This window comes from Canis aureus, chromosome 27 (assembly GCF_053574225.1).
Source record: "Canis aureus isolate CA01 chromosome 27, VMU_Caureus_v.1.0, whole genome shotgun sequence".
In the NCBI taxonomy this organism is placed as follows: domain Eukaryota; kingdom Metazoa; phylum Chordata; class Mammalia; order Carnivora; family Canidae; genus Canis; species Canis aureus.
The window spans coordinates 37,817,354-37,833,656 of record NC_135637.1 but is presented as its reverse complement, the minus strand read 5'-3'; the positions used below and the strand labels follow the sequence as shown (position 1 = coordinate 37,833,656).

General features: G+C 49.1%; 1 protein-coding gene across 7 annotated transcripts in view; it reads right to left on the bottom strand.

Annotated features, from left to right (window-relative positions):
• The window catches only part of RNLS (renalase, FAD dependent amine oxidase), a 277,156-nt gene that overhangs the window by 23,274 nt on the left and 237,579 nt on the right, over window positions 1-16,303 (bottom strand). For 2 of the 7 annotated variants that reach the window (XM_077874844.1, XM_077874840.1), the window contains one exon: window positions 8,705-9,193. The exons of 3 other annotated variants lie outside the window; for them this stretch is intronic. In XM_077874844.1, coding sequence (XP_077730970.1) covers window positions 9,015-9,193 — 179 coding nt within the window. In that variant the 3' untranslated portion in view covers window positions 8,705-9,014. Of the gene's footprint in view, window positions 1-3,089; window positions 3,253-8,704; window positions 9,194-16,303 lie in introns of those variants that run through there. 2 more of the 7 variants (XR_013366020.1, XR_013366021.1) reach the window with 2 other exon arrangements.

The window sequence follows — 16,303 nt, the reverse complement described above, 5'->3', positions numbered from 1 at the left end:
TACTTTTACTATTAATAATTTCAAAGTGGTATTTTAATAATTGGTCTGTAAACCTTTAGTATCTTTTTCTAAGAGTTTTAAATATCTATGTCTTCCTCTATTTTTTAGGGGGGATGCATATTTGTTTATTTACCCATTTAATGCATTTGGAAGTTATTGTAATGCATGGTATAAGGATAGAACCACGTTTGACTTCTTTTTTTTTCTTTCTCCTTCCTTCCCTCTTCCTTCTTTCTTTCTACCAAAGAGATAACCAAATTTCCTGAAATCATTTGTTAAATAATTTGTCCTTATTGGTTTTGAATGCTCCCTTTTCACATTGAATGCTTTTACAGCCATTATTTTCATTGATTTGTGTCAATTCTAGAACCAATGGTCAACTTTTTTATTTATCCAATTTTACAATATGTCTGAAGAGCTGATAAGTCCCACATATATGACCTTCTTGCTCAAAAACTATTAGCTATTTTCACCTGTTCATCTTTCCCAGGTGAACTTTAGAATTATCTTTTTGTCTTAAAAAGGTCCATTGTTGTTATGTTTAATTCATAAATTGATTAGAGGAAAGTGAAAAAAGTAATGATATTCACTATTCCCCTTCATGGATATGGTATATCTTCCGACTTATTCAAGTGCTTATAAAATATCATTTGGCAAAATTTTGAGAACAGTTCCTTGTATAAATTCTGGATATATCTTCTCAGAGATATTCCTTTGTATTCTCTGTTTTTTTGTTGTTGTTAATAACAATATATACAAGATATATTTGCATTGATTATCATACCATCTAGAAAAGTTACAGATCTTTGAATATATGTAATTCAGGATCCCTAGCCATGTCTCATTAATTCCAGAAGTTAGTTCACCTGAATTTTCTAGGAGTATAATCATATTGATGGCAAATCTAACTATTTTGTCTTTCTTTTTTTTTTTTAAGATTGTTTTATTTATGAGAGAGGGAGACAGGGAGGGAGGGAAGGAGAGTGAGAGAGCAGAGGGAGGAGCAGAGGGAGAGGGACAAGCAGACTCTGTGCTGGGCACTGAGCCCCAGGTGAGGCTCCATCCCAGGACCCTGAGATCACAACTTGAGCTGAAACCAAGAGTCAGAAGCTTAACCGACTGAGCCACCCAGGTGCCCCCTATTTTGTCTTTCTTTCCATATGGTCACATTAAAAAAAAAAAAAAAAAACTATGCTCCATGCCTTGATGCAATCCTTAGAAATTTCAAGACGCTGATGTGAGGGTTTTTGACTTCTTCCCAATTTAATGTAGATGGTTTCACTGATTTGTTCCTAATTGTGATACTTGTTAACAGTTTTAGAATAGTCTATCCCTCTAAGTTGCATCCCCCTTTTCTGAGTTTACCATAAGCCTTTACCAGTAATACATGTTAATTTTGTGATATAATCGTCAGTGTCCATTGAAATAATTGTTAAGGTTTTTATTTTTTCAAATATTAATATGGATTATCAAATGAATGGATTTCCTAAATACAGGCATACCCTGTTAGGTCCTTTCTATAACGTAGAACTTACTTTTCTCAATTAAGTGACATTTGCTGATTTCTTTTCTCCACCATGGTCCCTGTACCATTAACATTTTGTTTTCTGGCCATCTTTTGGTTTGCATCAGATAGTTTGTTTTCCAAAGGGTAAATAAGCATGGCTTGTTGTAGTGGTTAAGACACGGTGTGTGCGTTTGAGGTTGTGATTGTCTTACAGGAGTGAGTACTACACTAGGTCTAACTCTCATCTTTAAATCAATTCTAATGAAAGAATACCAAGAAAATGAAAATGTAAGCCAACAGACTTTCACTGTCCGTTGCAGGTAGGTAATAAATCACAGTAGCAGCATTCGCTGCCATGGGAGCTATGCTGTTTGCATGGGGAAAGCATCACGTCCCCCACTCTGGTGCAAGCACACCAACTACACAGAGATGGACCATTGTAAATGCTGTATTTCCAGAAGTTCCTTCTGGCTTTTTTAGAATGTAGTGCTCATCTTCACTAAAACATTTTCTTCTTCTTCTTTTTAAAGATTATTTATTTATGCATGAGAGACAGAGAGAGAGAGGCAGAGACACAGGCAGAGGGAGAAGCAGGCTCCTTGCAGGGAACTCGATGCAGGACTCGATCCCGGGACCCTGGGGTCACACCCTGAGCCAGAGGCAGATGTTCAACCACTGAGCCACCCAGCTGCCCCTAAAGCATTTTGCTCTTTTAATCATTTACTTACTCAACAAAAATATATTCAGGGTCTACTATGTGACCTACCATATGCTAGGTGTTGGGGAAATATTTTAGATAATTTAGACATGATCACTATCCTTACAGAACTTGCTTACATATTCCTAAGTAAGACCCAAAGTTTTTTCATTCTCATTTTTTGTACCTTGTCAGAATTTATGAATTGTTTTCCATTTCCTTTGCTACATGTTTTAAGTACATAATCTAGCTTCCTAATTGCTGATGGTCTGAATGTTCTTGAATTAGTCATTCAATATGTGCCGGGCATGATTCTGGATACTGGGGATTCCATAGTGAAGGAAAAAGACAAAAATCTTGGTCCTCATGGAGCTTGCTATATTCTAATGAAATCTCAGTTCTAAAGCTTTGCAAGATTTATTCAACTTTCATATGCTACGTGTACCATATACCATAATATGTGATGTATAGGCACTAAAAAAAAAAAAAAAAGAAAGAGAAAGAAAGAAAAGAAAAGAAAAAGTGAACCAAGCATTCTGGAAAGACATCAGTGTAGAAGTTGGTACAAAAAAAGGGATTTGTGGCTTAATAATTATTAAATTGAAATTCACATAAGCTCCCTCTCCAGGTAATTCAATTATCTGTAGTCTTAATGAATTCCAATATATAGGTCTCCAGCTTTTCAGGTAGGATATTAAAAACAGACTCAGCAGGCTTCTGTAATCTGGCTCATTACTTTGCTCGAATTTTTGGCTTCGTAGGCAGAAACCTTTAAATAGTAGGCAAAATGATGAGAAGTGAAGCGCAAGTGTTTATTAGGCAGTTTCAAATGGTAGAGCAGCTCTCCCACATCTTCCCACCTCCAAATAAGGACTTGCCAAATACCGGCAGGCAGTGTGAAGTACGAGGTCACCTATTGACTCTGAAGAGGAGCGATGCTGGGGGAGGGTCGGTACCGCCGTGATTTCCTCCTCTACTGGGGACAAAGCTGGTACAATTTTGTTCTACGGGATCATTCTGTATCAGCACTGTTTCCCTTTGGTATTTGCTAAAATTAGAATAAGAAATGTTAATTAGTTGAATTCATTCGTTTGCTGGATCAACAGATTTTTACTGTGTACTTCCCGTATGTCAGGCCCCGCTTCTGTGGGTCTTGTGGTTTGGGTGGCAAGTAGATGCTAAATGAGTAAGTACACACGCGAGTGGTGTCACAGGGCGGGAAGAGCCGATTGGCTGGAGGGAAGCCGGGTGCCCCGTAAGTCAAGGAGCACAGCAAGAAGCCATAGGGCATTGATGCATTCGTTCACTCAAGAGTCAACAAGGATTTCTGAACAAAAAGGATTTCTGACTCTGAGCCCAAACTTGCAGTGGCGCCTGAGCACAGTCCCCAGTGAGCTTCACAAACACTGGCCTGGCTCCCCAGCCGAGTCTAAAGCATCTCTACTACTTGTAAATGCAGTGGTGGTTGGCGAGACGGCTGTTTTCCTAAGTCACAGTTCACTAATGATAATAGTAACGCCGACAGCTCAAATTTATCGAGCATTTTCTAGCTGCAAGGCACGAGCCAAAGCCCTTACATTGATACTCTATAAGCCTCAGAGTAATCCTAAGGTGGGTAAAATTAGTATCCTCATTTTACTGGCGAACACCCTGAGGCTTAGAGACCTAAGGAACTGGTCCGAGATCGCACAGCTAGTAAGCAATGGTTTCGACGTGTCATGGAGCCACTACAGTGTCACGGAACCTGCCAGGGATTGAGTTTCATTTTTAAATGAAGGCCGAGGACGGGAAACGCATCTGTATCCTCGGCCAAACGTGTGAAGAACGTGAAAATAACCCACTTCCAGTTTTCACAGCATTTCAGAGTAAATAATCTGAAGGATCCCGTGGAAGCGTGCAGGTTTTTGCACACAGGCTCGCGGAGGAGAAGGCACGGTTCACTGCAGAGAATGGGCCGACACTGTACCCCTGCCCTACTCCCGGGAGCCGCCCACCCCGGCTTCCTCCCAAAGTCCGCATCGAGCAAGCCACCTTATCCCCCCAAGTGACAGGGGTCCACTTACCAACCTGGAGCAGAACGAGAGAAAGTGGCCCGGAGCCGGTCTCAGGTAGACACCGCCGTTCCGTTACCCGAAGGTTTGAAGAAACCCGGAGCTTTTCAGCTTGTGTGTGGCCGCGTATCTGCTCTCAGCACGCTCGCTCGCTCGCTCGCCTTGCTGTCGGCTCTCCCGTGTCCCACGTAAATGCAAAGGACACTGGCCCTCACGGGAGCCTGCAAGCACCAGGAGGCTCTGCTTCTCCTTTCTCCTCCTCCCATCGTCTTTTTAAGCCCCTCCTGTGTGTCCAGCACCCTGCGAGGGTTGTTTGCATATTCACGCCTCCCAACAATCTTTGGAGTTAAATGAGATAAAAATCCTTGAACTCATTCCTCAGATGATGAAGCAGGCTACGAGGTTGTTTAAGGGCCTCAAGGTCACACAATGAGGCGCAAAGTCTGGATTAAAACTCGGATCTGTCTAACTCCAGAGGATGCGCTCTTAACTGCAAAGCTGCCCGCGTGCCTTAAAGGCTTTACAACGAGGCCTAGGATCAAGGAACAATGGACCAGATGTGTGGATCTAAGATAAGCCTGTATTTGCATAAAGTGATAGGGCTGAGATTTAGAGGTTCTTAATCTGGGGTTCACAGACCTCTGAGCGTCTAAAAATAGATGGCGAGGCCTGCAACCCTCCAGAACAGGAGTCAGCAATTTTTTTTTTCTTAAAGGACCAGATGGTAACTCTTTCAGGCTTTGCAGGTCATACGGTCTCTGTGGCAAACGCCCACCCCTACTGTTGCAAGGCAAACACGCCAGAGACAACGCACACGGATGGGCAAGGCTGTGTTCCAATAAAACTTTATTTACAAAACCAGGCAGCTGGCCAGCAGACTCCAGAACAGGGCGACGAGTCTATGTGTCTATGTGCATTTTTGTTGTCACTCTCAGGAGAAGATCCACAGCTTTCTGAAGCTTGAAGATTCAAACACCCCGGGGGGCTACGAACTGGTCTAAGTGGCCTCCGAGCCCCTCCAAACATGGACATCCCAGGTTCCTAGGACTCTCCGTGTGTTACTGTTTTTATTTTATTTTATTTTATTTTATTTTATTTTATCTTATTTTATTAATTTTTTATTTTATTTTATTTTATTAATTTTTTAAATTTAATTAATTAATTAATTAATTTAATTTTCTCCGTGTGTTCTGAATGGACACGCTCTTCAGGGCTCCGTCTGCCGAGCAGGCCCACCTGCCGCAGGCCGCTGGGAACCCTTCCGCAGATCATCGCCACTGTCCGTAGAGGAGGGAACAAAGACCGTAGCACGTTTCAACCTTCCCTGGCTCCCCTGGCTGGATGGCACTGGCTGGAGCACAGGCCCCTGCCCAACGGGGCTGTGGCAGCTACTCTGAGATCTGCCGGGCCTCTGTCTTCTTCCTGCAGACGACACTCTGGGTTCCACGGGGCCCTTCCCCGCTGGGGGCACTCACCTGTCTGCACCACAGGCACGGGCAGCGTAGACTACCAGAGTCAGCCGGGTCAGCCGGGGTTTGGGGCGCAGGGAGGGCCGCTCGCTGTAGGGCGTGCTTGACGGACACACGTCGGCATCCGTTCAGGGACCCCCTCCCAGGGCAACCTAGTTCTTTCTTTTACGGCTCCCAGCTTCTTGAGCTAGAGGATCTTATTCGCTGCCTGTGATGACAGCGCGTGTACGTTTGCCCTGCCTGCCGCTCCAGGGGGCACTTGTCCGCCCCTACCTGGAATCTTTGGGTGGACATCGCGGACTATGCTCCACTGCGTCCAGCACGGAGCCCGGAGCCACGCTTTGCGTAGACCCGTGTGGGTTCTTAGCACTGAGATCCCTGGGAGCGATCGTCAGCTTTAAATTCTCGCATTACTTCTGAAAATCAAAATAAGGATTGTCTGACCAACTCGAATAAAAAGCCAGATTGTTTAAAATTTTAAGGGGGGGGGAATACTAAAACAGGGAACCGCAAATACTAGGAATGCCAACGTGATTGCGCTCACGTTCCGGGTTTCTGAGAATGGAGAACTGGGCTCGGCGGGAGAAGCGGGAGGCAAAGCAGAGGCGGGAAGGAGAGGACAGAAGGCAGGGGAATGGGAGCGGGGACAGGTGTGCAGAGGGCAGGACAGGTGCACAGCATCCCCGGGACCGGCGATTCCTCACAGCGAGCGAGGGAATGAGCCAGCAGGTGGGAATCGCGGAGTATCAGCCGCGGAGCCTGGACTTCTGGAGCCTTTAGCCCCTTTCAGACGCACCGAACATCACCTGAGCATGCGTGTCGGCTCCCGAGGCGAAGGCGGGCGGGTGGGCCGCACGGTGGGGCCGGACCGGTGGCAGCCAAGACCCCAGTCCAGCCCTGAGGGCCGGCTGCTGCTGCAGCGCGGTGCCCTGGAAGTGGAGGCGGCCTGCAGACACGCGGGCTCCGCCTCTGGCGTTTCCGTTGAGTGTATTACGTGCACTGTGTGTCCTCGTCCGGGCACACGCACGTATGTGTGAGCATATCCTTTACACAGAACACACGTGGTGGGCACCTACTTGGGTGAATATAGACACGTATGTACTTGGATGCGTGTAAAACACCAGATGAATGTACAACTGACCTTGTTCCTTCTACTCACCAAGGTGGTGGGTAGGCAGGGGGCGGGGATGGTGGCATTTTGCACAGAAAGCTTGGTGACTCAATGAAGGGTCCTTTTCTTCCCCTCAGCAATAGCTGGTCTGGGATTACTACTGCCTTCCCGATGTTTTTAGACATACTTCTCCGCTTCAGAAATGCCAACGGTGAAAAATACCCTTCCACGGCTATAATTTGTCACCCTGGCTGCCTGAGCAAGAGGGACCTGCATAGACGCTTCAGTAATTAAGCTTTTCAACGCTGCATCATAAAGTCTTATTCTGGCGAAGGCTATATTTATCAGCTAACAAGTATTAAATCACCCCACTGCTCAAGCCGTTTCTCACTTAAATACGCTCCTTTCAAAACACAGCAGCTTTCCTTGGCTGGCTTGATTTAATAAAAGTTCTTGTTTGGAAATACCGCAGTGCTGTGTGGTCCTGTGGGCTGACGTACATCCTCCTCGGCAACTGCTCCAAACACTGCCGACCCCCATTTCCCGGGGGCGCCGGACACCCTGGCCCTGGGTATCTTAGGGCATCCCGGCCATCCGACGTTCGCGGCCCACTGGGATGCCTTCCAGCCCAAGATATTTTTCTGCCAATTCCAAGATCTGAAGGAACAGGCGTGGATGGAAATAAAGAACGCAAGCACTGGATACATTTTATTTCCTTATCCGGGCGGCAGAAAATTGGCCTTTTCTTTGCCGAGGTGGATCTACGCGTAAAATGACTTTTCAAAATGGCTAAAATAGTTCAGTACCAATGATTTACCTACTAAGCACAGTTGAGCCTTTGCCCGTAGGTGCCATAGATTTCTCAAAACAGATGCAGAAATATTAGGGAAACACATTTAAACGAGTGGATAATAGAAGTCCTCAGTGATGACCTAGAAGAATCTTTTCTTTAAGTAACTCGCCCCCGAACCCCACATAAGTATTTTTTTTTTTTTTTTTTTTTGCTCTTTTCTTTGGAGGATGCGCGTTCGTGAGACGAATAGAACATTGTTCTTAAAGCTCCGGGATGCTTTCGGTCAAATGGTTCCAGAGCTACGTTAGTCCAACACAAGACAGTTGGCACGTCTGAATGTCTTTTCTGCCACGCGTTGAGGGTAAAGCCAAAAGGAAGACAAATGTTAATCCAATGTGGGCCAAAACGATGAAAGAAATCTCAATATTGTTCATCTCATCATCCCAGAAGTCACATTCCGTGCCCTCTTCCGTTAGCGACAAGTAGCTTGTTTAGAAGGCCGGAGATCAATTTCTGTCCAGGCAGCGAGTGACGGGAAGCAGGTGGGTCACTGAAGCATGTGGGTGATATGCTGAACCAGTAAGTTGGCAAATATCGAACTATTTTAAGTGCATCTATTTTCCAGTTCAGTAAATTTTCTTGTTGTATTAAATTCATTAAGCCCGACGCGGTCGAAATGCCACAGCACATCCTGGAGAGCGCGTGAAGGGAACGCACCAGCCAACGGGCAGCAGAGGGTGAAGATCGATATATTCTCTCTCGGTTTCTATTTAACTTTTACCTTTCATGTTAAGACTGAATTTTTTTTTTTTAAGGTTAAAAACCACCATATGACTTGGGAGAGTCGAGTTGCATCTGGTTATGTCGCGAAGATTCAAAGAGAGGTTTGTGGGTCCGTTGCCCTGCAAACCACAACGGTAGAGACGACATCTACGACCTGGAGTTCGGGATCGCTTAGTAACTAGAGAGACAGAGCTCACACTCTGTTGTCCACAGTTTGGGGGAACCTTGTAGCTCAGCGACAGGCAGGCACACCGAATCCGGGACGCATCTGAAGATTAAAAATGAGGCGCTGATAATAATAATCATTCTTTATTTGGAATGGAAATTTTCAAAAGAGCAAAGGTTTTGGAGCATGAACCGCTCCTTCGACTTGACACGCTTCCTGGGGACCAGTCGTCTAACGAAGAGTCGTCACGGCAATTCAAGACGCCGCGAAAGGTGTAGGGGACAAGGGGTTTTCATCCTAGCACGGGGTGCTGTAACTACCAAAATCATAAAAATCAATTTTATACCCCATATGGAAAACTACCCAGTCACTTCTCTCAACAAAATAGAAAGCGAAATAATCAATAACGGGAAACTGTGAACACAAAACCCCGAAGCTCATGTAGAGGATAAAGACACAGGTGCTAAATATGCTTCTTTAAAGCTTCCACGACGCACAAGGCCGAAGTGATGCAGCCGTCGAAGTTGGACTGGGTAAACGCGTCCCCTCCACACACGAGGAAAGGCTTGACGTGAAGGGTCAGCTGGCCGTGGGAGTTGGCAGCAGCGTTTGTGACCTGAAAAAGCAGAACAAAAAACAACACGACGCAAAATAAAACAACACAAAAGGGTTGCAGTTGACGTTCTCTGCCTTCTTGTCCTGTGATGTCAACACTCACCTGCGAAGAGTTTCCTACCTGGAGAAAACGACACGGGTCACAGCACCGGGAGCCCTTAGGCCCCTCCCCTCGCCCAAGCATTTACGCCGACGTTCCCAAATGTTGACATTAATTTCAAACTTAGTGGATCATGATACGTGCGCTCCACCACTGGGAAGTACGGTGTCATCGTCATCATTGTTGTCTCACAAGGGGGAAGATATTCATGAAACCATTTGCCAGTTACGGAGTCCCTGCTACGTGCCAGACAAGGCGAACAGAGACGAGATCGGGGACCGTGTCCTGGAGGAGTGTCCAGCTCAGCGCAGGCTGCAGGCACACAACAGTGTGTAAGGGCTAAGACACGGTGGACCGGCGGGTGCGGTGGGAACACCCAGGGGTGCCTGGCCCAGCACACCTGCATGGAGAGGCCTCAAGCAGGAGGTGATGCCTCGTTTCACTTGAGTTCTGATGGATGCATCCGAGTCTAAGAATCAGGGATGCGGGATGCCCGGGTGGCTCAGGGGTCGAGCATCTGCCTTCAGCCCAGGGCGTGATCCTGGAGACCCGGGATTGAGTCCCACATCGGGCTCCCCGCAGGGAGCCTGCTTCTCCCTCTGCCTGCGTCTCTGCCTCTGTCTGTGTCTCTCATGAATAAATAAATAAAATATTTAAAAAAAATAAAAGAAAAAAGAAACAGGGATAGGGCTTTCCAAAGAGAATGAGCAGCAAGCATGGAGGCCCCACAGTCCACGGGCAAGAGAGAACACAGTGTGTTCTGGAAACTGTGGGACTGTCACACTGTGTGCGTGGGGTGGAAGGTGGCGCTAATCAGAGGAGAGGCAAGGTGAGAGGCACTTAGTGTTTCAAAATTAAAGCATATAATACTTATAAACACAGGGTCACTAAAAATATACAGTTACTACTTCCAAGGGGAGCCTGGCAATTCCCTTGATGGGGCGCCCGACTCTTGGCTCAGGGCAGGATCAGGGTCCTGGGTCGAGCTCCGCGTAGGGCTTCGTGCTCAGTGGGGAGTCTGCTGGAGATTCTCTCCCTCTGCTCCTCCCCACACTTGCATGGGCAATCTCTCCATAAAATAAATAAATCTACTTTTTTTTTTTTAAAAAAAAAAGAATAATGATATCCCTGTACAGCTTCAGGGGATGCCGTACACCGTGGCAGTTCTGTCTCTTACATGATATTTTCATGGAAAGTAATGAGCTAATGAGCCCATGAGGATTCGTTTATTTAAAAATTATCCTCCCCCCTAAAAAAAATTAAAAAAAATTATCCTTCCCCAAATCAAGAAACATAACACACGCTGTCTGACCAAGGGGCTGAGATGTGGTTCTGGATGGGCTGAGCTAGTACGTGCTTTTGTGATTTCTTAAAACCAGAAGAAGTTTGCATAGATTCTTTTTAAATGTATAAACCATATTGGGCTTTAAAAAGATTAGGTACAATTCGTTCTTTGTTGAGTCACTAAAGGTACCAACGTTTAACATCCTGCGTTGCTCAGGAACAAATGTAAGATTTTAAGAGCATCTTCTTGCTTTTCCAGAGGTACCTTGATAGCAGCAGCGTCTTTTGTACGCACTGTAGGTAATCTTTTTTTTTTTTTTTTTAAAGATTTTATTTATTAGAGAGAGAGAGGGAGAGAGAGAACACGTGGGGCAGGGGGAGAGGGAGAAGCATCCCCCGCTGACCAGGGAGCCCAACATAGGACGCGATCCCAGGACCTGAGATCATAACCTGAGCCCAAGGCAGACGCTTCACCCACAGAGCCCCCCAGGCACCTCCTGTAGATGATTTTTTCAAACAATTATGCCACAGGGGGTGCCTGGGAGGCTCAGTCAGTCACGTGTCCGACTCTTGACCTCAGCTCAGGTCTTGATCTCAGGGTCTTGAGCTCAAGCCCTACATTAGGCTCCACAGTCAGCATGGAGCCTACTTAAAAATTATGCCACAATTGTATTACGTTCAACTGCAATTTGATTTTCCCCAGCTTCATTGAACTATGATTGTCAAATAAAAATCATATACATCTAAGGTGTGCTGCTTGGTGTTCTGGTACACGGACACCCCAGGAAATCGCCCCCATAATTAAGCTAATGTACCCATCAACTCACATAATGTCCTTCCTCCCTTCCCTCCTTCCTTCCTTCCTTCCTTCCTTCCTTCCTTCCTTCCTTCCTTACCTTCCCTCCTTCCTTCCTTCCTCCTTCCTCCCCTCCTTCCCTCCTTCCTTCCTTCCTCCTTCCTTCCCTCCTTCTTCCCTTCCCTCCTTCCTTCCTCCTTCCTTCCTTCCTTCCTTCCTTCCTTCCTTCCTTCCTTCCTTCCTTCCTTCCTTCCCTCCTTCCTTCCTTCCTTCCCTTCCCTCCTTCTTTCCTTCCTCCTTCCTTCCCTCCTTCCTCCTTCCCTCCTTCCTTCCTTCCTCCTTCCTTCCCTCCTTCTTCCCTTCCCTCCTTCCTTCCTTCTTCCTTCTTCCTTCCTTCCTTCCTTCCTTCCTTCCTTCCTTCCTTCCTTCCTTCCCTCCTTCCTTCCTTCCTTACCTTCCCTCCTTCCTTCCTTCCTCCTTCCTTCCCTCCTTCTTCCTTCCTTCCTTCCTTCCTTCCTTCCTTCCTTCCTTCCTTCCTTCCTTCCTTCCTCCTTCCTTCCTTCCTTACCTTCCCTCCTTCCTTCCTTCCTCCTTCCTTCCCTCCTTCCTCCTTCCTTCCTTCCTTCCTTCCTTCCTTCCTTCCTTCCTTCCTCCCTCCCTCCCTCCCTCCCTCCCTCCCTTCCTTCCTTCCTTCCTTCCTTCCTTCCCTCCTTCCTTCCTCCTTCCTCCCTTCCCTCCCTCCTTCCTTCCTCCCTCCCTCCCTTCCTTCCTTCCTTCCTTCCTTCCTTCCTTCCTTCCTTCCTTCCTTCCTTCCTTCCTCTTCCTTCCCTCCTATGCTTCTGACTTTGTTTCAGATGCTGCGCATAAATGAGCTCATGCAGTATCTGTCTTTCCGTAGCTAATACTCTTGAAATTAGCTGAAAAGATCTTTGAGTGGCTAAAACAGACAGCACAGCGTGCAGACACGACACTAAAGCAGACTCGGATGTTCAATCAGAGCCTTTAAATTCCTACTTTATTTTATTTTTTTTATAAATTTATTTTTTATTGGTGTTCAATTTGCCAACATATAGAATAACACCCAGTGCTCATCCCATCAAGTGCCCCCCTACTTTATTTTATTTCAAAAAATAGTAAACATTTATTTATTTGAGAGAGAAGAGAGAGCGTGCTCGTGCGAGTGGGGGGAGGGAGGGGGCCAAGTGGACTTTGTGCTGAACGTGGAGCCTGATTTAGGGCTCGATCTCACGACCCTGAGATCACGACCTGGGCCGAAATTAAGAGTCGGGCTCTTAGCTGACTGGGCCCCTCAGGTGCCTCTAAATTGCTACTTTAGATAGAATTTAAATAAATTGGGTTATTTGATTTGTCAGTGAAACACTAAAGGAAGAAGAAAACCATGATTTTGGAACGTGATAGCTGATAGTCTGCAAAGAAGGGGCGCTACGTGAACATTTAAAGACCAGACAATAACCACGCAGAGGCTGGAGAGTCGGGGGCCACTGAATAGAGGGGCGAATAATTTCTGAGTCTCGATCGGACTTGCGGATGCCAGCTAGGTTTCCCTGCAATCCTAATGGTCACGATGACGGCCCCAATGTCCGAGAACCAGTTCTAACATGCATGAGGTATCACTTACCAGCATTTCTGCAACGTTCACCGCGTACCAGTCGGGTTACACGGGCGCCCATTTGGTGAACACGGCAGCCCTACGAGGGGGTTACTGCTACTGTCATTTATTAGAGGAGAACACAGAGACTCCGAAAGATTGCCACCCGCCCGAGGACAGAGAGCTAGGAGATGAAGACAGACTCAAAAGGAGCGAGTGGACTCCAGAACTCGCCCTTCCAACGCTTCCAGAAACGTTTCCCATGAAGACTTGGTTTCAGTAGAACAAACAAAAATGTCTGATAATCACTGATCGTTTCACACATCTGGGAAATTCATACAAGCGCTTGCTTCGGCAGCACACATACCAAGATTGGAAAATTCATATAATGGGGTGACTCGTCCATGCACATATACACGTACGCACGTACACATAACACAAAATAACGGTTGTACGCATATATGTGTGATTTTTAAAACAAGACAAAAATGTCTGATGGTCTTGCAGCTTAATGCATCTCGGAAATTCACACAAATGGGGCGACGGGTCCATACGCATCCATGTACACACACCCGTGAGTCTACGCATGACCCCCCCACACATAGATCTCCATTCGTGGAAGTCCTGACACATTCCGGTTGATGTCCCCGTACAGATAAACCACGACACCACTGGATGTTCATAAGTATTAAGCAGGAGAGAGCACGCGGGACAAAGTTCTGCCCGGGGGGAGCTGATAATCTACTGGCGCTGTGTGGTTGCGTCTGGCGGGCGCCCAGTGCCAGCTGCTGGGTCACACGGCCGATGGCGGGGCTGCTGAGGAGCCAGCCTGCAGCCTGCAGGACATGAGTCCCGCTGCATTTAGGTGCACTCGCCCACTTTGCAATCACCCAACGACGAAAATATGGACGCGGAGTGCGTGCCCCAGGCTCCTTGCCCCGAGTCGAGGGCCTGCCGCGGGGAGCACGCGGGTGCCAAAGCCACGGTCTCAGGGCAACGCCGCCTCGGGCTCCCTTCCAGCCACAGCGAGGGCCCGCAGCTCAGGGACCGTGTCGGGGGGACGGCGGGGCTGAGCTGCCACCGGAAATCTGGCTGCCTCGGCCCCCACGGGAAGTGGCGGCTCCGAGAAGCCTCGTGCTGCACAGGCGGGAGCCGGGGCCGCTCAGCTGTGTTTCTCTCTGCCTCGGCGATGAATTGGAGGCAGAGAGAGCAGATCTACCCCACGGGAATGGCTGCTGCACCTTCCAGGCCCCTGTGGACGAACAGACCCTCCCCGCGCCACACGGAAGGCCCGTGTGACCGCGTCTTACTCCAGCCCCGTGTCTTGGCTGCCGTTCGCCTTTGCCACGTGTCCCGTCCACACGTGCTTCTTTGTCGTGTTTCTGTGACTTCGAACGAGGATGCTGCACCGCCCCCTCTTTCCTGCCAAGGAAAGCCTCCCGCCCCCCCGAGCAGCACAGATGTCACCTGCCCCTGAGTCCTCTTGCTCCGCCAGGCAGGGTAGGTGCCTTTCCAGCATGTTATTTTACCTATGAGCTTAGTCGTCGCTTTGCACCGTAATTATGCCCGGATTCGCCTCCTTTCCTGGACGGCAGGTGTCCAGGAGCAGCGGCCGGGGGGACTGGCTCGTATCCAGGGTGGGAGGGGGCTGAGTCTACAAAGAAACCAAACCGCAATGCTGGACACACAGTTGATCAGACGAAGGTCTTCGCAGGGAACCATCTACGCGAGAAGGGCTATTTGGAGGCTCCCACTGGGCAGAAACTCAAACGGAGGAGGAGCTGCTGTTACGAGAATGCTCCCCGGGCCGAGCGGTGCGGCGCTGTCGTCTGGTCGCGGCCCAGAGCAGCTCGTGGGGCACGTGTGACGTGGAACCACACAGAGCTGCTGGTTCCCGAGGCCACAGATGGCCGGTGTCGCCCATCTTCACACCGCGGAGCCCAACGGGTTCTTTGTATCCTGATTATCAGCGGTGAAGACACACGCAAAAGGTCCCTTTGGCGTGAGAATGAAATCAAAGATGAAAAATAAGACGAGCGCACAAGAAGGCTAAAGCGACTTCTAAATGGGGGTCGCCCACCGAGGGAGGGTGATAAGCAGCGGAAAAATAAAATGAAATAAAAATCCCGCGGCACAACGACCACGTGCGTCCTTCCTTGCACACCGACGTCGCAGCGGAGCCAGCCCTCGGCCGCCGGGCCCCACCCGCGCAGGACCCTCCTGCTGCTCCGCCTGCACGGCCGTCCTTTGGCTGCTCCGTTCTCGCTGTGACCCTGCTGGGCCCCCCGTGTCACCCGTGTTGCCACGTGAGCGAGGCGAGGGCTGAGGCCTCTCCAACTCCAGTCCTCGATGCGCTGCCAACCTCGGAAGAAAACCGCAGGCGGCATTTAAACAGCCGGGCTCCTGCTACTGCACCCCTGCACCCCTCGTCGTGCACATGGTCGCATCCCACTGAGGCACCGTCCCCGGAGGCGGCACCAATGGGGAAGAAGAATGACACGGAGCTTTCTCCTTGCCGGAGCAGTTGCAGCCTCAGGGCTGGCCTGCAGGGGGCCCTTCTGCAAAAACACAGGGAAATACGAGAGGAACACGGCGAGGCCTTCCCCAAAGCGTCTCCGCGCACTCGGAGGGCCCGCTCCACGCTCTTCCCCACGTCGGGGTCCCCTGGGGCAAGGGCGACATGGGCCGCTTCTTACGTGACGCCCCACGGAACGGTACTTGCTGGCATCCTCCCTGAGCCTGGAGAGCCAGCTGTCTGGCAAGCTCAGGTCGTGCACTTTCTCTGCGGCGGGGACGGAGGGTCTCAGACGTGACCGTGCCTCGCACTCTTTTCTCAAACGGTCCCAAGTAATTTGTCGGTTAAAATATCAAGGGGTTGCAGCCCCCCCTCCCTGTACTCCAGCCAAATAGCCGAGCTCCCCTGCGTGGAAACAGCCCCCCGACCGTAGCCCCCCGACCTGGTGTAGGTGCCAGCCCGGCCGCGTCTCACAAGCCGTGACATGTGGCTAACCGGGTCGGGGCCCAGGTGATGGGCGGTGAGGAGGGCCTGACGGATGAGCCCGGGTGTCGCAGGACCTGATCCATCACTGAATTCTCTCCGAAACTAGGGTAGAAACGGAGTAAGGGAGACGTGTGGGAGCCCGGACCGCGGATCAATGCACGGCAAGCCCAAAGGCAAGGAGCGGCAGGGCCTCCGGAGCCGGGCTCCCTGGTGACGCCGCTCGGGCCCGGCTCTGCCGCGGGTGGCTGCTTCGGAACCCCTGCGGCCCCGGTCCCCTCGGAGCAGCCGTGGGTGAAGCTGCTGCGCCAGGCGGGTGGCCAG